Source organism: Bombus vancouverensis, unplaced genomic scaffold (assembly GCF_051014615.1).
Source record: "Bombus vancouverensis nearcticus unplaced genomic scaffold, iyBomVanc1_principal scaffold0024, whole genome shotgun sequence".
Taxonomy (NCBI): Eukaryota; Metazoa; Arthropoda; class Insecta; order Hymenoptera; family Apidae; genus Bombus; species Bombus vancouverensis.
The window spans coordinates 197,575-220,337 of record NW_027468915.1 but is presented as its reverse complement, the minus strand read 5'-3'; the positions used below and the strand labels follow the sequence as shown (position 1 = coordinate 220,337).

Sequence of the window (22,763 nt, the reverse complement as noted above, 5' to 3'; positions counted from 1 at the left end):
ATTTGTGCTGCGTCTTTTTAATTTCTCTATCTTTCTGTGTTTTCGGAAAAATTACTTGAAAGATTAAGAATTGCTTGCCTTATTTTATTTTCGATTAGTTAGGATTTTATTATTCCAGGTAAGGTTTATTATTTATAACAGGTTTTATCACTTGTTTATTATTTAGGAGTTTGTTATTTTAGGATTAGTACCTTTTAGGATTTCTTATCCTTCGAGTTTCTGTTTCAGATATCTAGGTCTATTTCAAGATGTTTTATTACATTAGGATTATTTATTCGATTAAGATAATTTAAGAGTTTCACAATGTACAAAGAAATAATCGCGTGAAATTTAGATTTATGCTTTAAACGTATTAAACACGCGGTAATTTCAATGTCTATAGCCTCGAACGTGTTCTGATTAGTTGTGTCATTGTCTGTGACATTGAAATCACAAAAATCCATTGCAAGTGTGCTGTCATGCAATGTGGATGTAATTGGGTTTTTTGGGTATTTCCTGTATCATCTGATTTGTACAGTACTATTTTAACGCAAGGACAGGAAACTTATTATATATTTCCCGTCCATTATTTGAATCGTTGTGAAGTGTAACGAATTATATTCGATTCGAGGAGATGTTAATGAATTACCCATTTCATATGTCATTACATGGAAATAAAAATCAACAGACAACGGAATTTCCAATATTTTTTTGTTTCGTCACGTCTTTTTCATAATATATCTTTTATAGGTACGTGATCTATTAATCGTTCGAATGGAAATAATTATTCGTATAATATTCAAATGATTCTAGCCATAAAATAAATTAAAACGATACCTGTCAATGATATGCAATCTGCGTATGACGTCAACCTCGATCTATGCTTATACAAGAAATTTTATCAATCAATGACTAGATATACAATAATCAAATATTATAAAATTTCCTGAAAACCTTTAGGTGTTAATATTAAGGTGTTAATATCTTTAATATTTGCAAGTTATTGTTTAGCGCTAATTAGTTAGAATGTAACAAGTGGTGTACCAGAATTGAGATAATTAAGCCACACGAACAATCTTATTTAGATCTTTTTAATTTTTTAATTCTCTTTTGCTCCAATACTTCGTAAAATTAATCTTCGTTAGCTACTACACTTCATAGAATGACAAGAGATAATTTTTCTTATATAACGTTTCATTCATAAAATCTATCATTAAAGTATATCTTCATAAAAATATCATTCCATACTAACGGTATATTTGGTGTCATACGAGATAACAGTTACCAGTGATGACATATGTAACTTTATAAAGATATCTCGTTTTATTATATATTAAAAGAATGTACTCATTGCTGCTATATTTCAGATGAAAAAAAGGAGGCAATGATTTTACAGTAAAATCGTTCGTTTACAACTGATTCATTTACATTTCATGATAATACTGTGCATTCTGAATATGCTATGATTTGGTTTAAAATAATAAATAGTCCATTCTTGCATACTATTGCTCCAGCTTTACTTGTATTTTCGATATTGGTATAAATAGAAAGACAATTAATGTCGTTCGAGTCTATTTTCGGATCATTTATATTACGTTTAATCCATATAGTTATTATATGAGACATAGTATCGTAAAATTTGGAAGAATAAAACGTTCGTACAGGAAGTACATTTTATAAGAACTCCAACAAATCTGCGTGTGCACCTAAAATACAAACTGATAGTGATTGTTCATAAGTTTATGTACATTATCTAATGTCAATCGAAGGTATCAATTCTTTTTCTCCATAAGAGTACTTTTTCATTTATATGTGTTCAAAAATACATGTGTTCAACCGTGAAGCATATGTCACCTACAACGAAAAAGAGTTTTCCTATACTTAATATTTCCTTTATATACCTATGAAAGTCTATTCTTCGCGTAGTATGAAATTATGAATAAATCTGGAATATTGTTCAATCTGAAAAGAAAAATAACTTATTGACATCATTCATTGATACGAGATTCAGAATGTTTGTTTTGTCTTGCAGAGAAAGAAGGCAGCCCTTTCTTTTAATGTGAAATAGAAAGCGAAAATTTGAAAACAGATTTTTTGGAAATTTATTTGCAAATATCGTTTTCAATATCGTGATTTTCTTCCCAATGGTACTGTACTTTCAAATTTTCCAGTATCCCTCTAAAAACAAAAAGTCGAACCTCGTTATTATTAACATAGGCATTACAAGGAAGAGAAGTATTAGAAAGCAGCTCCTTTTTATTATGGATTTCTTTATAATCATGTAAATAAGAAATTCCGGAAATTTTTTCCTCAAAAATTTAATTCTTGTGTTTTGATTGATAATTATTACACTGCATACTAACTTTTCGCATACTGTTCGCGTCTAACAATTTCCTAATAATAACTACTTCAAAATTACATATGTCCTTGCATGAATTCAAAAGTACGTATGATACAATTACAATTGATTCTAAAATAATAATTATTTAAAGATATTAAGATACTAATTAAACGTTTCACTATATTTCAAAATCTGGAACAACAAATTTTTATTTATAAAAAATGAAACTATGGTTATATATTCTTTGTCATGATGCTATTTCTTATTACCATGTCGACATTTTTTAAAATTCATTTTGTTATCTCTACGCAATATGAAAATTCATATACTGCTTAATATTTTTTACATATTATCCATCCACCGCATGATATCTCCTGAAAAATCAAAATATTAATGTTATATTATTACAATGCTTCTTAAATTTCAATTTTTGACAAATTTGAAATCCAATATATTTTGCACAATTATTATTTATCAAAAAATTCTAAGTTAGTAACTTTCTTTTCAAATGGCAAATAACATATACTTTGACTTACTTGTAACTTTTTGCTCCTAATCATCATTTCCTCTTATAGAACATCATTATTGTTCTTATAATTACTACCAGTGTCATAGATATTGTAGTGGCTACAACTGAATTAATAGAAAATGATAAATAACTGTGTATAACACTAACACATAACTGTGTATAACAATGACACATAACTTTTACTTACATATCAGTCGATAAGGGATTACTGTGATATCCTGTTGATGTTTCTTAAGGCACTTGATTAGGTGCGATACGGTATCATTCCTTATGGTATACTGTAGATAAGTATTTTAGAAAATGACAAGAATAAATCTAAATTATTCAGAGGTTCCAGTTTCGGCTTAGACATAAATACAGGACCATTTGCAAAGAAGAAAGGGTGCGTTTCTACAGCCTCGTTATAGTAACCATGAATACCAATCTCTGAATTACTGGTTACTAAACATAAATATCCTATAAAATTTAATATATTTCTTTAATTTTTAATACATACATGAGTTAGTAGTTCTAAATTATGAATCATCCTACCTGTGATATTACACTTTTCCTTATAATATCATCACTCAAATGAACAACATTAAGATCATGTAAACCATGTCATCCTGTCTTACTGTGAAGGTACTTAGTTATGTTATCTAACATTATAAAAATATCATCAAATTCAAGTCCTTTTATTCACATCACATGGCCACGACGATCTGGTTCTTCGTTACATAATGTTCTAAAATTTGTCGTACATATAGGATGTACAAACCGTGGTATCAAGGTATCAGTTCTTCCTTCCCAAGGGACAGTTTCATTAAAATTCTGATAGAATTAAAGATTAATTATTAATATTCTAACAATCATATATGTTAAATACATTATAGTCAACGATATATACCTGAGCGAATGTAGGGGTGATTCCTTGATAATTATAAATGTCATCAGCCCACATCATCGTGCCACTTCTTTGTCCTCCAGCCTCTAGATTAACAGCCTAAACAAACATACAAAATTTTATAGAAGCTGTACAAAATATAGTATATATGCGCAATATTGAAGCGTTCAAGGGGATATAAAGGTAATGTACATCACATACACGTGTACTCTCAGGCAACAAAATACAATTAGATTTAATAGTATAAGCTCTTTTATTCATCATAATAGATTGGAAATTTAAGTGTCTTACGAGGGTGAGTAAAAAGTTACCCGCTCTGTCGGTGTAGAATTTATTTTAAGCAATTATCAAAAAAGACATACATCATTTTTTGACATAATCACTCAATTTCTGTATACACTTTGTCCATTTGCTGAAGGACCTTCGTATTTTCTCATTAAAAAATGTTTTGCCTCCGACCACAAGAAACGAATCACAGCATTCTGCACTGTTTTCCTGCAAATCACCATTGCAAAGCGCCATTACTCGCGCAACGGTCGCAAACGAATTGACGTAACACAATGAAACCTACGCAGCAGCACTGAACAGATATTGACGTCATACGAAGAGTGCAGATGGATCAATACGGTCGACAGAAGTTTTAACTATCTGGAGTGCGGATAAATTTTTACCGAGAGTCGTATAGGAATCTATAATCTGTAAGTACACCTTTGGCTGAATGGAAATTTCTCTTACATATAGTCAAAAATGCAGAAACAGTGTATTGAATTGGAAAGTGATAAAAAATAAGTGAAGTTTCGAGGTTGCATGTGATTGCATGAGTACACAGGACGTTTTTAGCGAATAAAAAATAATTTTGAAAGACACGAGACTTATCTTGTATTTTATGCACTCTCTGTGTCCGAATTTCCAGAAGCTCTCTATCTTATGAAGTGTTTTAGATTAGCCGGAAAATTTTGTATGTACATACAAGAAGTATACGATCTAAGTGGAATATTCCATTATTCTCTTGATACAACAGAAACGAAATTTACAGAACTTCTCAGAAAGTTGGTTTATTATTACCAAATTAATAGAATTAATATACGTTTATCATCTTTACATACCTAAGTCGTGGAGGTTTATCGTGCGTAAAAAATTAGTGTCGTTTCAAAGTTACATTTCGTACATTTTAAGCCTATAATTTGTAACGTACAAAAAATGTAAATTTGAGCTGTTTCTTATCTCCACAATAAGAAAATCCAACTTTACGTTTTTTACACAATGATATTTATGGAACAGTAATATCATATTATTGCATCGCTTGGAGAATGAAGTCAAGGTACGATGTGACCCTAGTGTAAACGCTGGGATACCCAGCTGTGCCGCACTTATAAGCATAAGACACAATACCTATTAAATACGAGGTTAATTCATGTTGTATCAGCAGTGGTCCGCCGCGGTCAGCCTGAAAGGATCGTTAAATTTTTAATCAAAGATACTGAAATATATCGATCGAATTGTATTGAAATTATACTTATATACAGTAATAATCTTCTATTGATTTGTGTATTGAAATACTCCAATTTATAATGTACATGTTGTATGTATTTTGAGCAAAACTAAGATTAGAAGGAAATTAGATTAAATACCATAATGAGGTGTGAGAAGTGGGCAAAACTATTGAATTGTGTTTATCTATTATTTCTAATGTTTAAGACGTCGATTTGATGTTAATTCGAATTGACGTGCCTTCAGATACCGTATAGTTTGTAGTAACTCTGTAACTTAATTACCGTACAAGAATCCTCTCCACCTTGAGCATGTTCGGCGCATATTATACCATCAGTGATATCAGGTGCATTAGGAAATTTGGAATAAGCTATTTTGCATTCGGCGTTCTTAATCACTGGCATTTGTACTTCCATTAATGCATTACGTCGTGGTCGTCCTACGAAGAAAATAAGAAAGATATTTAAGACTGGAACTGTTTAATTTTATTATAAAATTGATATCACTTACTATATCTTAACGCTCCCCATCCAGCAACAAGGGGGTTATAGCCGACGAAGTTGCTCTTTCGTAGGGGCTCTTTCGTAGGGGCTCTTTCGTAGGGGCTCTTTCGTAGGGGCTCTTTCGTACAAATGGGATATACGTACCCTGAAAAATAAAAAAATAAATGAAAATGCAGGAAACGAATGACCAAAAGTATGAGAAAGAATTGTACACGCTTTATGACACAATATATGTGTACAGTAAGAAATTTCAGGATATGATACTTCAGTAATACTCAATAGCATATATATATTTGAGGACTTACTCGAAAATGGCACCTCCTCCACCAATCTAAGAATGGCAATATTATGATTGTGTATGTTTTCTATTCCATTCACATGTGCACAATGTGCTGCGGTCAAAACATGCCTAGCCGTTATCAGGGAACCTCCGTACTTCCATAGTGGTTTGTCTGGGTTTCGGGGATTACGAAAACTTAATGCAGCGATCCATGGCCAAGCGCCTAAAATGCAATAGTCATAGTTGTGAATATACATAATTTTTTCTCACATAATGAGTAACAACGATTATTACCTATTCGATATTCGATCATACAGCAGACGATAAGTACATACGTACAAATACTCTGAAATAGAGATTTGATAAAGACAGAAATTAAATTTTTATTCCAGTGGAATATAAATTATTAAATAATTCTATATAATTTCTATTTGAACTATACTGAACTATAAAGTTCAAACGTGTAATTTCTGCCCTAACAGTTTTTGATCTCTATCCATATTATTACTCCTATATCAATTTTTTATTTCAAGCAAAAAGATACTCTTCCTAACATGAAGTAAAAGAAAGAAATAATTCAAGTCAATAAGTAAAGTTACTACCGATAAAATCATAGCATTATTATTTAGTCTAATTGAAATGTACATTGATGTGCTGTTTAATGCCTTTAAAGTTCATTCTTTGCAGTAAATGGCTTATTATTAATCGGAAAGAAAGACATAAAACGTGCCTTCTTGATTGTCCGGTGTGGTACGTACATTCTGGATCAAACAATTTTAAAACATTTATACAGTTCAAAGATGCGTAAGAAAGCGACACCGATTACTCAACTTTCGAAGTAAAAAGCCGATCAAGTCCACCGGATTGCCCTACAGACACGTATTAATCCGTAAGAGTTAGTCATCATGTTGATAATAATTATCTAAAGAAACTCGCGTGAAAATATAAAATTTTAATTGATTAGATATTGTGTTAGCCATACTTAAGAAAGAAAATGAAAATGAATGAATTGAAAGAAAAGGACTACCTTCAACCTCATTTTTTAAATAAACACTTTGTCAGTTTTGCGGTAAATAAATTGTTAGGAATTCAGGACAGTTTTTAGTGAATCATTTTGTTTCGACCGTTCGCGGAGAGACGCGATCGCGAGATAGCACGTCAACGAGAGTTGTAAGTTTCCGTTACGATTAAATAATCGACGCCACGAACTGATCGATCCCCTTATTTCGATTATGATAATAAGGGTAGTTCAATGAAATTCCACAGAATTAACACAAATAAATTAATGTTTATTTCAACAACTTATTAACTAGAAAGATATAAATGGAACAAAAAAAATGTAACTGCGTTTTGGTTGATAAGTAATGCGCGACATACCACATGTGTTGACGGTTCGACTTCTCGAAAAGTTCTGAACGCCTTTCGATTTTTTCGTTTTTTCTGGAAGGCGACCCCCACTACGTTCGGATCACGCCACATTCTTTTACGCGAGGTAAAATACGGGCCACGAGTCGACGTTTCTGGAAGTCGCCCTGCTTAATGAACCATGCGCTTGCCACTACAATGTTTGTTTGCCGGGCAGACACGACGATCCGTCTGCGACATTATAGTGCCGCGATCGATAGTTAAGAATATGACCTATGGTAAGCCGCATGGCGTAACATTCTCCCCCCGTTGAGAGGGTACCGATCAAATTAGCGAGGTGTGGTTGAAGTTCCCATCTTATTTCGTCTCGGTGGCTAGTTGTTCGGGTTTCTCGAGATCGGGTTGAATTGGCAGTGGGACAAGCCTTTTGACGCCCCGATCCAAAATGCTCTTTGCCGTCTGAACTGTAGCTGTCCGGATGACACCATCGGCGCCTGGATGAACCTTGATAACTCGGCCCAGAGGCCAATGCATGGAGGGAACGTTGTCCTCTCTGAGGATGAAGATTGTGCCCTTTTGGATGCTGTGTCCACCCTTGCTCCATTTATTGCGGTTGGTTAGCTCGTTCAAATACTCCTTATGCCACCGGTTCCAAAAATGTTGTTTAAGCTGTTGGATATGCTGCCATTTGGAGAGTCGGTTCGATGGAATGTCTCTGAAATCTCGATCACGTAAGCACATTAATGAATCGCCAATGAGGAAATGTCCGGGAGTGAGGGCTAGGAGATCATTTGGATCGGTGGAGATAGGAGTTAGCGGGCGGGAATTGAGGACTGCTTCTATTTCTATGATAAGAGTATTACGGTGTTAAGCTCATATGTTTCTGTTTCTCCACTCGCGCTGCGCCATAATATCCTTTGATATTTCCGATCCTCTGGTCGTACGAGGAATTGCCGATACATTTTCTCGATGTCGCCAGTGAGTACGTACTGATGAGCGCGGAATCTAATTAATATACAAAATAAATCTTCCTGTAACTTGGGTCCTGTGTAAAGTGTATCGTTTAGGGAGGTTCCGGCAGTGCTTGGTGCCGATCCGTCGAAAACTACACGGAGTTTGGTGGTTTGACTCGATGCTTTGGTCACGCCATGATGGGGTAAATAGTATCCGTTGTCGTCGGAGTGGTTGACATTGACCTTCGTCATGTGTCCCAATGCCAGGTATTCCTGTATTATTCTGATTCGAAGTGTTTGTCGTGCTGGAATCGGCGATTGAGTGAGGCGAGTCGTTTAATTGCCAGCGTTTTAGAGGATCCGAGTGACTGAAGCTGATCATTGAAATGTAGAGCGACGATGTATCGTCCTTCGCTGGTGCGTCGGGTGTGGGCTTGGAAGTGTTCTTCGCATCGTCGATCTGCCCTCTGAGATATGTTTAATTGATGGTCCTTCATCGATTTCCCAAAACCGCGAGGGGTCTGCTTGTAAAGTCGTCGTGGATGTGTGAAATATGTTTGTCGCGGTTTGGGAAGTTGGACTCCCCAACTATAATTATTTTACTACAGAATCCTCAAAAACATGATGTATGTATATATATCCTGAAATATTATCAGTCTGTTGTCAAGTTATAGAACATTATGGAAATTGCCAGTTAAAGTCATAAAAAACAAAAAATAGGGAAGTTCGTTAAAATATGTGATTTTCCAATCAAGATATAGAATTTATTCGAGTAATATAGATTACGGTAGAGATGGTGACAGTAACAATGAGTGGACTGATTCTTCGTGCGAAAACAAATTGGAAGCGCAGAGCGATGTATTGTTTCAGCGAATATCGATTTTAAAGCACGGTTTTAAAGTACGTGTGCGTTTGACTAGGTGTGTTAATTAATATTGCTGTCTGATTTTCGATATGTAAATACAATATCTACATATCTTTAAACTTATGATAATTGAACTAACAATTTTTTTAAATTTAAATTAAACTTATGATAATTGAACAAACAATTTTTTTAAATTTATATTAATATTTATCCTTTTAAACGCAACAATTTTTTTTAATAATAACTTCACTCGTAAGTCAGCTGCGCACATATTTGATCGTTCTTTAAAGCTTGAATCTCTGCGAAGAGAAAAAATCTTTCAACCAACAAGAATTGGTTCTACGTTTTCTATCCATTTCCTTCCAGATAAATCTCTCTATCTAAAATCCTTATTTCCGTATTTCCTTGAAAAGGTTAAAGTCGTTTTGTATAAAATCCAATGTAGAGAAGAAGGAAGATCCGCAAAAGATTCTTTCAGCTTTGCCTATGTTTGAGCTCGAATCAAAGCAATCCTATTCCCAATAGGGTGACTATGCGTTTAACTTCTCATAGAATCTCTCTGATTCCGTGTGATACCTTCGGTGTTTTTGAAGTATGTAATTGATGTCGTAACGTCAACGCTTTGCAGTGCGAATTCAATTTTGAGTTGCAATTTCCCTGTTTGCGTGGCAAAAGCATAAAATCGATAGCGCACGTTTCGATAAACACGTTTTCTTTGCTGATGGCGCACTGTAAATATAAATATTTGAATAAATATCGCGAATTTCATGTTGCTAAAAGATTTATACTATTTATTCGTAAATAACTGTTGGATATGTTTAAGTTGAAACCACTGCATTAGGTTTTTTTTCTTGTTTAAAATTATTTGTATTGGTAAATTGAATGAAAGTTCTAACATGTAATTTGTTCTTCTTTTATAAATAGTTTACAGAGAATAAAGCGTGGGTAACTCAAGACTGTCGCGATCATGACACTATACATACCTATGTATAGCACGTATACTAAGCTAACTGAAATAGCAAGTCAGAGAAATGGAAACTTAGGAAAATCTAAAGGAAGATAAAACGTTCGAGCCTTGACAGGAATATGAGATGCTAAGTAATCTTCCTAAGTAATCTCCTCCAGCTTTTTCTATTTTGATCAATAATTATTAGTACATGTTAGGAAAACAAATAGAATTTTTGTTCTCAAGCGAGGTATAATTTAAATTTTGTATGTACACAAAAATGTTAAATATCTGTAATAAACATGGTACAATCAATTTTTTTACATAAAATTATATTGTATAGGCTATTGTTATTTAAACATTTTAAATTGGATGAAGGAAAAAAATGACGCAAATAAAACGTAGAACATTTTAATTAAAGAGACTAATATAGAGATTTATCTACTTAACTGTGATTAAATCATCTCCACTTAACGCTCTACCTCTTCTATTAATTATGCTTCGTTAAACTATGATTACAGAGGATGGGTTTTTTGATAAAATGACATTTTGACAAATATATATAGATCGATATATATAGATATAGATAGACAAATATATAGATTCTTACAACAGTAGTTATGAATGAACAGTAGTTATTGTATCAATTCCGTTCTTCAGAAGCTTCATTTGTGAAAAGACAATTCGCCAGAATATGGATTCACTGTAGTTATAGCTATAGGATTTCAATCTAGTTGACAGACTTGCTTTACGTAGAGAATATCTGTCTCTTGTTCTACCTTATCGCGATTCTCTCCTCATCTTATACGCTTTGTCGAGCAAAGTAATATTGGCATATATCTCGGCTCTGGTTACAATCATTAGTTTCCGCCTAAACGGTTAGAATCACATAGCTCGCGCTCTACTCTCGTTTATTCAACATTCAGGCCATATGGTCGCATGCGACGAGTTTTATGTTAATTACGACCGATTACAATACCTTTCTTTCGTTTACAAGGAACGACGAGACTGGCAGTTGCGTGATTTGCAATGCAAAAGCCGCGATATCTGCACGATAACCTAACCTCAACCGATTTTGTTGTACTATTCTTATGTGGACTTCGTTTGTACCACTTTCGTAACAAAAATAGAATACGTAGAACACAGCATTCCGTTATGCGATATTGTCGATTCCTAACATCCGAAAAATCAGAGATAATTTTTTCTCTACAGTTGTACATTTGTGTGAAAAATTACGAACGTAAAGTTGTTTGGTGCATGCACAGTCCTCCCCTCCCCTGCATTTGTGTGGACATGCTAGAAAGATTCACTTTTCCACGGTGAAACTGTATGTATTATAATTTCATTTTTACAAAGGTCGAACATCCTACTATGCATAAATTTAATATTAATATAAGCAGGTTTCGTGTTAAGTATTACATCTGACGTATAAGCACACGTGTGTACGAGCCTTGGTTTTAAATGTCTTATAGTAGACACCGAAAAGATTATTCAGTTGGATATCTGACTCAACATCAATATTTTACTAAGAGATAACATGTTAAGAACACGTTGGTGGATGGCATGGGAGATGATGAATGAAGACATACTTCTGTGAGATACGTAAAATAGTAGTCAGAACGTATTTTGGCGCTTGGGGACAGCAACAGCTTTTTTTTTTGTTTTTATTTATTTGTTGAAATTACAATCAATTCTCGCGTTCAGAATTTTCAGTAATTTTTCTGGCGTGGCGCAGTGACATGGCTGTTTATTTACAATAAGTTAATACTTATTATAGATAGGTATAATTTATAAGTATTATAAGTAAGTGCATATGCTTAATTTGGATAATTAAATGAATCTAACGTTTAGGTCTAGCGGGTAGTGCCTCTTCAGCCTGCGAATCTGGTCCGTCGTATCGAGTAGTCCAGTGATTAGGGGGTTTCGGTGTTTCTTGACTCTTTTGCTATATCTGTCGCTATATTTTGCTATTTCCTCTTTGACTGTAGGTATCTTGAGGTCGCGATGGATGGTTTCGTTGGTAACATACCAAGGTGCGTCTATTAAGGCTCTTAGCGCTTTCGATTGGAATCGTTGTAGTATTTCGATGTTGGAGTTACTTGGACAGCAACAGCTGGTGATACTGTCATACACCTCCATTTATAAACTTTCGAAAATCGATGTGACCTTCAAACTTTAGTGTATTCTGTTTCACTGCACAAAATGTTTCCGAAACGTAAGTTTATTGTTACAATAAACTTGACTAGTGGCTCTGAAATACTATCCTTGAAAAAACAATGGGGAAATTGGAGCAAAAAAAAGAAGGAAATAAACAAAGACCTTGTTGGTTCGTAAAAATAAAATATGCTACAGGAAAAACTTTTTCCAACGGATTGAGATGCGACTAGCTTTAAAAGCTGTGACGCGAATCGAGCGTTTGTCTACAAGAGCGCATTTTCGGTGGATATATATGTCGGAATGACATTGGGGATAGGGTTGTCGGTGTTTGAGGAGTCTTCATTGAAGGTAGCCATCGTTGCGGTGTAACGAAGATACGATTTATTGACACAGGTATGAATAACACAGGTTTGACAATCTACCACGGCGGTGAGACGTCCGCGACACTAGTGACAGTGGTCTCCGGTTCAATAACGAATCCGCGGCCAACGGGATGACAGATGGGCGTTCTCGCTGAATCTAAGTCTGACTCGTAAAAATAATTGCTGAGCGTAAAGACGTTATTCTTTGGTCGACGGGAGCGCGTAAAAGAATGCCCGTCCCGTCCCGATGATGCCACAGAGGAAAACTATAATGGGGTGTGTCTAAGGACACGAGATCATCGGATTCGTCGAGGAAAGCCTTCGTTTAGGAAGTAAGGGAAATTGACGTTGCTGCTAATTGGTCAATCTCCATATCGGTGGTTAGAAAAAGATGCTAGCCGCCCTCGAGGGAAAGTTGCTAGTGGGAGACGCCGCTCGTTGAAAAATATGTCTCCCCTATCTTCCCGTAGTTGGGACAAAGACTGTTTGTCTGTTTGAAGGACTTTAGTTAACTAAACCTTAAGATTTATAACGGGCCCTCGGGCTAGCCGAACATGTACTGCGGAGACGCATCGACATCTGGCAATCATTTTATTCGAAGAATAGGCTCTGCGTGTGGCGAGCCACGGGACAGAAACCGTTGGAATGTTTACTGTCGCGTGTCACCACGAATATTTCTTTTATGGAGATCTATAGAATTACTCCATACCTTTGTTAGACAAAGCGTTCATCCCGTGACCGCGGCTACGTTCGGCGACTGACTGTCGCCTCGAGCCAAAGCTCACCGTCACTAATCTCGAAAAATTACAATCGGATTGAATAGCTACAATAGTTTAGTTACAGTTATAGTGGACTTTAGATTGCAATGTTGCGGGGCTATCCCAAGGTTCCGGTGTCCTTTCATCTCCGACATATATTTAACTATATATATTAACTATATATTTTCCCTAGGAACAGTAAGATTTTAACGATACAACTTTATCAAGAGATCTTAATGTCATAAACGGTATCGAAACTTCGTAATTAATATTGTTAAGGAAGAAAATATTGGTAATCTCCTCGAACGACGAGCGCCTGATATTCACAATTAGAACTCGATATCTTAGCTTCTTATAATATCCTAATAAAATGTTATTTATCGATTACAATTGTCCTGTCGTATTTTATTGTGTTTGCTTTATAAATGTGAACTTTATTCAAAAAGAGTTCATCGATATAACGGTATTGAAGAGAACTACTCGAGAAACTATATCTAGCCCTTGGATGGAGGGATTGCTTGCTTCTTACAATCGAATAATTGGAGTGTAACTAGAAACACGAACGGTAGTTTAGCAATGGAGAAGAACTTTAGAACGACAGCAATTTTCTTCTTGTTTCTTTGAGAAAGGCACCGTTCATTTTATGTTTGACGAGAATGGGGTTGTTGGACGAATTTGATTAAAAAGGAAAGATCTTTAACAAATATTCTTCCCATTGATACATTCCTATATTTTTGATTTAATTATTTGAAAATGCAATTTTGCATATACCTATGTGCAATTATATACTATAATCGCAGGCGTTTCTTTAAAATGATGTACTATTGAAACAAGGCAAAGTATCGTCGAATTCTTCTAGATTCAATTTGTCAAAAGAATGGTTCTATTGATTAACCAAACATAGTTCCCATAAGCATATACGTACTTCTCAGAAAAGATAGTTATATCTAGATCAATATTACTCCCCACAGTGACCTATATGTCAAAGAAAAAAAAGACACATCAAGTATTAAATCATACTACTATTACGTCCACTATCTCTACAAATCCTCCACTCTTGGAAAAGTCTATCTTATTCAAACGTAACGTAACTCAAATTAAATCTTTTCCATCATCATAAATACGAAACATTTATAAAATTATCATCTTCGATTATTTACTCAACATCTAGCTAACAAAATCTTCTCCATCGCCGTACTCCTTAATCCTGACCGCGTACAATTAACGTATGAATAGTTAATTTATTGAAATTTAAACGACCATTTTACGCTACTTGTACTCGAATGATTTTAGGATCTTGCTGTATCTCTTGCACAGTGTTATACTGACAGGCGAGAAACATAGAAACGTAACTTCCGATCCACTGATTTACCCTAAACAGACGATGATAGGTTATACGGTGGACGCAATACAGAAGCGTTTCCGATGCAATTCGAAGGTGCGTTGTTACAATGGAGTTCATCGATCCATAATGACTATTTCCCCGCCAACTACAGCCTGTAATAACGGAATAGCCAATAAAGTATATCCTGTCGATTTAATCGTTACCCCCACGGTGCACCGCGCGCACGGAGATCGGATCGGTGATTTTCACGTGATGTTTCGCAAATCGTGAGGCGCTCGCGTGATTCGCGCGTTTTAAGCGTTCCCGCTCTTCCCGTCCGATAGAAAGAGAAAGGGAACAGGGGTGGAAGGAAGAGGGAAGATACGTGATGCGGGTTCAACCTGCCGCGGGAACCTTTAAAGAAGGTCGGTGCAACGGGAGAGATGTAATTTTAATAAGTTGGAGAACAAGTCATTGTAAAAGATGGATATTCAGATGTTGGAGATGCAGCAGATTTACGACTCGCTGGAATTAAGTTAGTTAAGGTGTTGAAAACCTAACGTCTTTTCAAAGGCGTTTGCCGCGTTTCTTTTCAAATCAAAATACATACATACGATACGTACAATGTATGCGCCTAAAGTTTTAAAGTTAATTTCTATTCAAGGAATGGACTGTTTTATTATAGGTTTAGGAAATTGAAAAGAAGCAATTGCTTGTTTCTAAGAAAGAATCGCGAGAAGTACAGTTAGAAACTGTATTGTGAGTCACTTTTCCTGGTTTCCGTAACGAGGAAGAGAAAAAAAAACGCAGACAAGTCAGCGTTTACCGTAGCTAAATGGAAGATACGCAGGTACGAGTCGTTACAGTTTTGTCGTTGCAACGATTCCCGCTGCGTAATTTGATAATGAGCAGTTGAAAAATAGCAGCGTTGTGTCCGTACTCTTTAATATCCCATTATATGGAAGTTAACGACCGGAAAATACACCGCTCGACTACTTGAAGGAAGTAGCTCATGAGCAAGTCTTTTGTATCCTCGCAATGGTATAATTCCTGTAACGTCTCGTTCTCGGAGGATTTATTTCGTTGATTTGTACTTGTTTATTGCTTTTGTGTTTTCATGAATGGAGCATGTCGCATGCGAATCGTAATATGGTTTTAATGGCGTTTCGACTTCAATGATATCAGCGGCTGATTGCGTTTCCCGTAAGAAGCTTCCAATCATTATGTATTTTAGGAACTACAAATAAGGATATTTAGAGAACGAATTAATTATTCAATTGTTCGCGCAAGAAATACCTGTCTCTTTTTCGAAAGTTATAAATGCTGTTTTCAAGGAGTTCCTTAGCTCACCATAAAACAGATAAGAATCTTTGGTTCCGTCTAGAAAAAGAAACCTTCAGATCAAACCGAAAGGGGTTCGGATTATATTTTCTAATCGTATTTGTATATTTCTTTTTACGGTCAGCTTGTCATCCACGTACAATCGAACAGAGAGTCCATTAATTATTTCCCTTCGACTTGTTTCAGGGGGAGCATCTCGGAAGCCATGCCGGCTGACGAGTTCGCTGGAAATCGAAACAGAAGCAAACCAAGACTGCAACCACCTTAACGAACCGCTATTATCACTGGCAAGGTCATCGGGCAGACCGGATCTAATCATGCTCACGCCGACCATGCTTCCTGTGCACTCGTTCCTCTTTCTTAACGACGTCAACCAGAAGATCGGGTGCTAAGAAATTCGAAATCGAGTTGATTGAAAATCTCAAGGAATATTAAAAAAAAATACGAATAAACAATTTGATATAGAAATCATCCATTTTGGGCAAAGAAAAGAAACAATCAGAAAAAGGAATAACCACAGAAGCTCTGAATTTCATTGCTTCCTAATGGTACTTCCTTGGATATTTTTACATTCTGGAGGCGTGAACGAACTCTGAAAAACAGAAACGACTTCTATCGGATGATCGAAAGAACTACCTGGACACTGAGTATAATTATTCACACGTGCGGATGCCATTTCCGGCATGTTTCTCCATGAAGAAGGTCAGCTTCAGTTTTTGCCACTTGTAGATAGAAGTTGAAGTGGCGGACGTCTTAACGAGGTTGCTAGAATGTCAAAGAAATAGATGAGGGAAATATTATGAAGATATATTTATGAATATCTAATTGAGCATTTAATTAAGAACTTAATCGAAAGACCAAAATAAGTTGGTTCTTGAGACCAAGTACCTATCTAAGTATAATAGTCTTTTGTACTTACGGTTTAGTAAGAGGACTCGAGTAAAACGATTACTCGTTAAAAGGAACAATATAATAATCATGCCTCCGCAGACGGTGGTCTCTGCTTTCATGCCTCATCGCGGAGAATCTCAGCGAAAAAAGTGTCCCGAAGCGTGAGCTGAAAGGTGGCTATCTAGGCTGCCTAGTGAATGCCGTCGCCATGGTGGAGCTGGCGTGTAGCAACTCCCTAAGTCCAGGAACCTAATCCTGCGTCAGAAAGACAAAATTCGCTACGGAGAAAAGTAAACAAAAATATATATATAGGGAAGAAGCGACAAAGATTAAAGATCGCTAAGAATTACAGGTAATTTAATGATAAAAGGGAGAAAGAATTGTCTAAAAATTCTACTGGGAAAGAAAAGAAAGATTAAGCCTCCAACGAGAAAGACGTGCTCAAAAGCGAGTCCTGCGTAGCGCCATGTAGAGGAGCAGGAAGAAAATATTGGTAATCTCCTCGAACGACGAGCGCTTGATATTCACAATTAGAACTCGATATCTTAGCTTCTTATAATATCCTAATAAAATGTCATTTATCGATTACAATTGTCCTGTCGTATTTTATTGTGTTTGCTTTATAAATGTGAACTTTATTCAAAAAGAGTTCATCGATATAACGGTATTGAAGAGAACTACTCGAGAAACTATATAGAGGATTTAATTAATGTGTGGATCAACGTATGTATCACTATATGTAACAATAATATTGACTGTATATGTACGTGTGTAATAAAAGATTTCCGGTTTACAATGTTTACGATACTGATATAAAAATACCATATAGAGGATTTAATTAACGTGTATATCTACGTATATATCATTATATGTAACAGTAACATTATGTGCATATGCGTATAATATTGGTTAAATGTTAAATGTTAATATTGGTTAAATGCGTTAAAGTGAAATGTTATTTACCTATTCAAGATAGCAAAGTAAACATACCATATAGAGGATTTACTACTGTTAACACTCGGTATTCTCGTATTCAAAATATTTAACCAAATAATTTGGGAATCCAGCGGACGAGCTTGTATTTAATATGATTATATTTAATATAACAACTTTACTCAATATACGCGTAGGATTTTAAATGTCATGAGGGTTGCAGCGGACTCAATTTTAATGTACCTCGATATCTTAGCTTCTTATAATATCCTAATAAAATGTTATTTATCGATTACAATTGTCCTGTCGTATTTTATAGTGTTTGCTTTATAAATGTGAACTTTATTCGAAAAGAGTTCATCGATGATTATCCATTACAGGTTGTTAATAAACCTGAATTATGCACAAAGGAATTGCTGTTAATAACTTAAGATTCTCTGCCCGTCGTACAGGGTACATATAGTAATTATTCTCGACGATCGTAACGTTTAAGTCCAATTCGAGCTTATAGTCCCATGCGAGTTAAACAACGACAATAGTTTGAATTTCTATTTGTTCGTTTGTCGTCTGTTTATACCCGGAGCACCTGCTGTAAACCAATACAAAATTTATTAGATCTATAAATAACACATATAAAACTTATTAATTTATAATTAATATAAAATAGGAGAGCACGAAACTTCCTATTTTATGGATATGTTAAATCTTTGTAAAAAATACCATATCATTAGTATCATTTTAATCGTTCTAAAGGATTTAGCCGCATAAAACTGTGACCCTTGGAAGAATCGATGTTCACGCGTGACAAATTGAAATTGTGCGAAGGTTCCGGTACGAACATCACAAGCCGAACATCGATACCAGGGGCACAGGCACATGTTCTGGGTTCATTATATATTTATAAACGGCTGACGATTCAGTGGATGGTCCGGGTAAATTTAAATTGTAAATGAACGCATTGCTGGTTTCAAGTAAAAGCCTGGATAAGAGCGGATATGGTATGAGAGTCTGTCGTGGAAAGGGGAACAGGCCGCTTTTATTTGTAAAGTTTGAATCTCCTCGATATTGAAGATGTTGAAGCTGCAAGTATGTATTTCATTTTAATCCATTCGAGACCGAGATTTAATTGTAACACGATACCTAGGTGTCGGTACGATCTGAATGTTTAGTTGGAATGATTCTGTGTTTTACTCTCTCCAGGGTATCCTTTTCATACTTTGATTTTAAATCGATGACAATCTTAAATAGTATGCCTCATATTTTTAAAATATAAAATTATATACTATGTTATTCTATAATGTATTATGTACAGTTATATATATATAATAATTCTATATTGAAAAAAATATGAAATTAACATGATATATACATTACTACATAAGTTATATATAAAATATCTATATTATACCCTTGCCTACTGACTGTTATGAATTTCTTTCGGTCTCGAATGCGTTAAAAGAGAGCGCAAAGAAGTCGAAATTACTTATTGTAATTAGTAAAACGACCTGAGAGGCAGACAGATACAAGAAAGAAGGAATATTATATTAGCGGCATTATCATGTTTTTGCTCTCTTTAAGTCTTTCAACGAGACAGACAATCTACAGGTATTAATCGACCAATTTCTCCAAGCTGATAACTTCGAATTGATGTTTATATATAAGAAGTGTTATGTGTTAATCTGTCTAAATGTTTAAAAGGTGTTATAAATTAAATGTTGTTAAACGATACGTAATTGCCTTTTGATCGTAAATTTTACTATCAAGGGGTCTTTTATGTATGCGTAATCATTGTGAATTATAACAATTTATGTGATCGATATTAAAGGTGTTTAAAAGCATGTATTTTTTTCTATATTATTATTCTCCTATATTATTATGCTATATTATTATAGCATTCCTATATTATTATAATATCCAATTACATGTTGATACACAAGATATACAGATTATTATTTATAACGTTTTGGTTTTCTTAATTGAGTCATTCATTTAGTACAAATGATAAGAAATTAGTAATAATTCACAAAAAAGGGATATTGTAGTAGGAATATTATAAAAAAACATTTTCTGTTTTAGTGTAGAGTTACTCCTTACAGACAGTGTCGTACAAATCTGTACGTCTCTGAGAAAATGTAGGTATCTGAGCCCTTACTTCCTCAACAACTTTTAGATCTGATAGAAAAAAGAAACATACGAAGTAATAAGTAATGCTTACTAATAAATTCAACAAATACAGAGGAAGATGGCTAAATCGATAAATTAACGAGACTAAAAATTAATTACATCATGGATCTCTCGCTTTTAATTTTAAGCTGTAAATTACCGATATCGGTGACTTTTTTTTTTTTATTTATTTGTTGAAATTTTTTTTTTTTGATATCGGTGACTGCCATATTCTCTTGAGTTTCCAAATCGTAAAGAATCTTTCCCCAGGGATTGGTCAACTGTGTATGTCCCCATGCGACGTAACTTGCTTAAGGAACACGAGCCGGTGATATGCAGGCAACGTATAATTGATTATCATTCGCTCTGAAACGCTGAAGTAATGACCAATGCAGTGGTCCAGTGGTCATATTGAAGCAGGTCATATAGAAGCAGGAAATATGAAGCCACCGAATACCAATTAACTTCGTAGTTGCACGGTTCACATTCCATCATTTCTGAATATGCGAGGACAGTCCTCTTATTGTGCTTTTAATTCTTTTATTTGTTTCATTTTCAGCAAATATACTGGTTTTTTAAATTAAGCTTCTTTTTATACAGAGTTACAGATTATATTAATTTTATATAGAATATATTTAAGAAAGATATTTAATTTTTTGCTAGTTAAGTATTGATCGATTAAGTTACTGTACCTTTGTTCCGATAAATGCGTGCCATTTCCTCGAATCTAATATCATAGCAAATGCCAATACCTATTTTGCAGCCCTTCACATCGAACGTCGTTAGGGAGTTACCAGGACTGAGTGAATCACTCTCTCGAAAAGTAATCTTATTAGGAATGTCGATGTCGAATAGATGTACCTAATAACATAAAAATGTAGTCGCTAATTCTATTGCTGCAACTTTTGTAATTTAATATCAAAGTTACCAACTCCTAAACTTTAATTATTTTTTATTTAATAACTGACAGCGTTTTTATCACTTTCTTTTATTAAAAAATCTTATCATTTAATAATGTTTAAAAAGGAGAAAAAATAAATATAATAATATTTTAAGTATGTGAAAAATTTATATTACACGTTACAACAAAAATGGGCGTTTCCCGTATCATAACGTATTTTATAAACCGTAAATTATAGAATTGGTTATAGTATACGTATGTACATATGTATATTCCTAAATTATTCCTAGATAGAGTCACTTTCTTCACCCCAATATTTTCAAATTCAAAGCCATAAAGGAATATATTACTTACCTTTCGGTGTTTTGCTATCAAAGTTCCATCGGGACCCCAAATAGTACAGGTATTGTACAATTTATCGCCCTCTATTTCAGGCATCGTACCACCAACTACATAGATGTTGTTTTCTTTAGCTGCGTTCGATGAAGCAACGCTCGTTTCACCATCAGGAATACTCTCGGCGTATTTTGGAAAGTACTCTGCATTGCAATATTTCAATTAATGAAAAATAACTGTCTTTTGTTCCAACCATAAATTAAATTGAAATTTTTGTCAGTTTTTTATTTTTTAAATTATGAAAATAACTAAGTTTTATATTTCGACTTAATTAAATATGCAATTACTTAGCTAATAGTATATATAATAAATTGTTTCTACAGGTTCAAAATGAAAAATGAATATTTAGAAATATTTAATTACGACAATGCTATTTGTGTTAGCATCAGTGGCTTGTTACTCAACGACTTTGCTAGTACTTTTTGAAACATAAAGTTAGTTTTCAATTAACACTTATACTAGAGGCGGAATTATAAATGCAAAATAATTGATAATACTAATTTATAAGTACCTAATTATTAGTATCTTAAAAAATATATTTATACAAAAATCACGATAATCATGAAAATGGGGAAATCCTATATTCTCGACTCAATTCACAATCTTTATGGAAGTATAAACGGTAAGGTAATTTGTCTACTCTTACTTTTTCTATATAGTTGTTACACACATAGTAAATTATTGAAAAAAAAACAAATTATTACGTATTCCATATGGTGAATTAAAGCATTCAGGAAGAGCTATAATATCAGCATTGTGCTCTTTTGCGCTAGAAATGTAGGAATCTGCCCGCTCTACATTTTTGCGTTTTACTTCATTTACTTCAAGTTGTACCAACGCCAAGCGAAATGCTAAAATGTTGGAAAAGTTAAATACATTCGGTTATATATTTCCCATACTTTTTATCTATAAATACTTTTTACATAGTGAATACTTACTCGACATCGTTCGCACTACTTGTTTAGCGATGTTTGTAAGTATCATAATGTTGAGGTTATGTATGGTACTACTCAATATCAACATTACGTAAGCAATACGCAGGGATTTTTAATAATTCTTGGTAAAGTTTAGGACATTAATTTTGATGTAATTGTAAACAGTATTTGTTCACAATTTGTCCATTTACTTTGCAACAAAAAGAACGCATCTGCAAGCGTGTTAATCGGATAACGACGAACTTCATTTCGCAAACACCGACACGTGAAATATTTTGAAGTTACGTCGACGCGAGAGTAATTGGTTCCCTTAAATTACTCAATTTCCATTTCTTTCGCCATGTATATTCGAGTATTGCATTTGAATTGCAGAGCAGTCGAAAGTAGAGGAGCACCTCGCCGATATATCGACAGGAACATGAATTTTTTTTCATAGGGCGAATATTTTTTCCATTGAATTATTAAAC

The 22,763-nt window shown here is 34.4% G+C and overlaps 2 protein-coding genes and 3 long non-coding RNA genes across 10 annotated transcripts; 1 reads left to right on the top strand and 4 right to left on the bottom strand.

The window, feature by feature from the left end:
- Positions 1-1,054: 1,054 nt before the first annotated feature.
- Positions 1,055-1,937, bottom strand: LOC143304141 (uncharacterized). The gene is made up of 2 exons (XR_013060840.1): positions 1,881-1,937; positions 1,055-1,685 (listed from the first exon to the last, which is right to left on the bottom strand). It is a non-coding gene; the product is annotated as an uncharacterized LOC143304141 (long non-coding RNA).
- Positions 1,938-2,080: 143 nt separating this feature from the next.
- Positions 2,081-4,421, bottom strand: LOC143304138 (uncharacterized). 3 transcript variants are annotated; one of them, XR_013060831.1, is made up of 8 exons: positions 4,304-4,421; positions 4,095-4,227; positions 3,736-3,831; positions 3,381-3,659; positions 3,037-3,305; positions 2,857-2,953; positions 2,343-2,694; positions 2,084-2,157 (listed from the first exon to the last, which is right to left on the bottom strand). It is a non-coding gene; the product is annotated as an uncharacterized LOC143304138 (long non-coding RNA). The 3 variants fall into 3 exon arrangements; XR_013060833.1 differs by lacking the exon at positions 4,304-4,421 and having other exon boundaries at positions 2,343-2,512; positions 2,590-2,694; positions 4,095-4,266; XR_013060832.1 differs by lacking the exon at positions 4,304-4,421 and having other exon boundaries at positions 2,081-2,157; positions 2,590-2,694; positions 4,095-4,266.
- Positions 4,329-19,743, top strand: LOC143304140 (uncharacterized). Its single transcript, XR_013060839.1, has 2 exons — positions 4,329-4,430; positions 16,264-19,743. It is a non-coding gene; the product is annotated as an uncharacterized LOC143304140 (long non-coding RNA).
- On the bottom strand, positions 4,757-7,936 carry LOC143304135 (venom serine protease Bi-VSP-like). The gene is made up of 6 exons (XM_076626500.1): positions 7,384-7,936; positions 6,301-6,352; positions 6,032-6,229; positions 5,734-5,871; positions 5,508-5,662; positions 4,757-5,179 (listed from the first exon to the last, which is right to left on the bottom strand). The coding sequence occupies exons 1-6, from the start codon at positions 7,483-7,485 to the stop codon at positions 5,024-5,026; spliced, it is 801 nt and encodes a 266-aa protein (XP_076482615.1). The 5' UTR covers positions 7,486-7,936; the 3' UTR covers positions 4,757-5,023.
- LOC143304136 (omega-amidase NIT2-like) lies at positions 9,670-22,411 on the bottom strand. 4 transcript variants are annotated; one of them, XM_076626503.1, is made up of 8 exons: positions 22,300-22,409; positions 22,066-22,212; positions 21,320-21,504; positions 20,757-20,925; positions 20,225-20,561; positions 16,997-18,490; positions 16,714-16,842; positions 16,132-16,465 (listed from the first exon to the last, which is right to left on the bottom strand). In XM_076626503.1, the coding sequence occupies exons 1-5, from the start codon at positions 22,382-22,384 to the stop codon at positions 20,422-20,424; spliced, it is 726 nt and encodes a 241-aa protein (XP_076482618.1). In that variant the 5' UTR covers positions 22,385-22,409; the 3' UTR covers positions 16,132-16,465; positions 16,714-16,842; positions 16,997-18,490; positions 20,225-20,421. The 4 variants fall into 4 exon arrangements, with proteins under 4 accessions (XP_076482616.1, XP_076482618.1, XP_076482617.1 ...); XM_076626502.1 differs by having other exon boundaries at positions 16,714-18,490; XM_076626504.1 differs by lacking the exon at positions 20,225-20,561 and having other exon boundaries at positions 16,714-18,490; positions 22,300-22,404.
- Positions 22,412-22,763: the final 352 nt, after the last annotated feature.

What these genes read in the sequence shown, in the direction of transcription:
- LOC143304136 (XM_076626501.1), bottom strand. Translation starts at nt 22,384, where the DNA reads ATGTTGATATTGAGTAGTACCATACATAACCTCAACATTATGATACTT. An exon ending in AGTAGTGCGAACGATGTCGA is followed by an intron (nt 22,213 to 22,299) that starts GTAAGTATTCAC and finishes CCAACATTTTAG; the next exon opens with CATTTCGCTTGGCGTTGGTA. An exon ending in TGATAGCAAAACACCGAAAG is followed by an intron (nt 20,926 to 21,319) that starts GTAAGTAATATA and finishes TTATGTTATTAG; the next exon opens with GTACATCTATTCGACATCGA.
- LOC143304135 (XM_076626500.1), bottom strand. Translation starts at nt 7,485, where the DNA reads ATGTGGCGTGATCCGAACGTAGTGGGGGTCGCCTTCCAGAAAAAACGA. An exon ending in GGAGGAGGTGCCATTTTCGA is followed by an intron (nt 5,872 to 6,031) that starts GTAAGTCCTCAA and finishes TTTATTTTTCAG; the next exon opens with GGTACGTATATCCCATTTGT. An exon ending in GTGGAGAGGATTCTTGTACG is followed by an intron (nt 5,180 to 5,507) that starts GTAATTAAGTTA and finishes CGATCCTTTCAG; the next exon opens with GCTGACCGCGGCGGACCACT.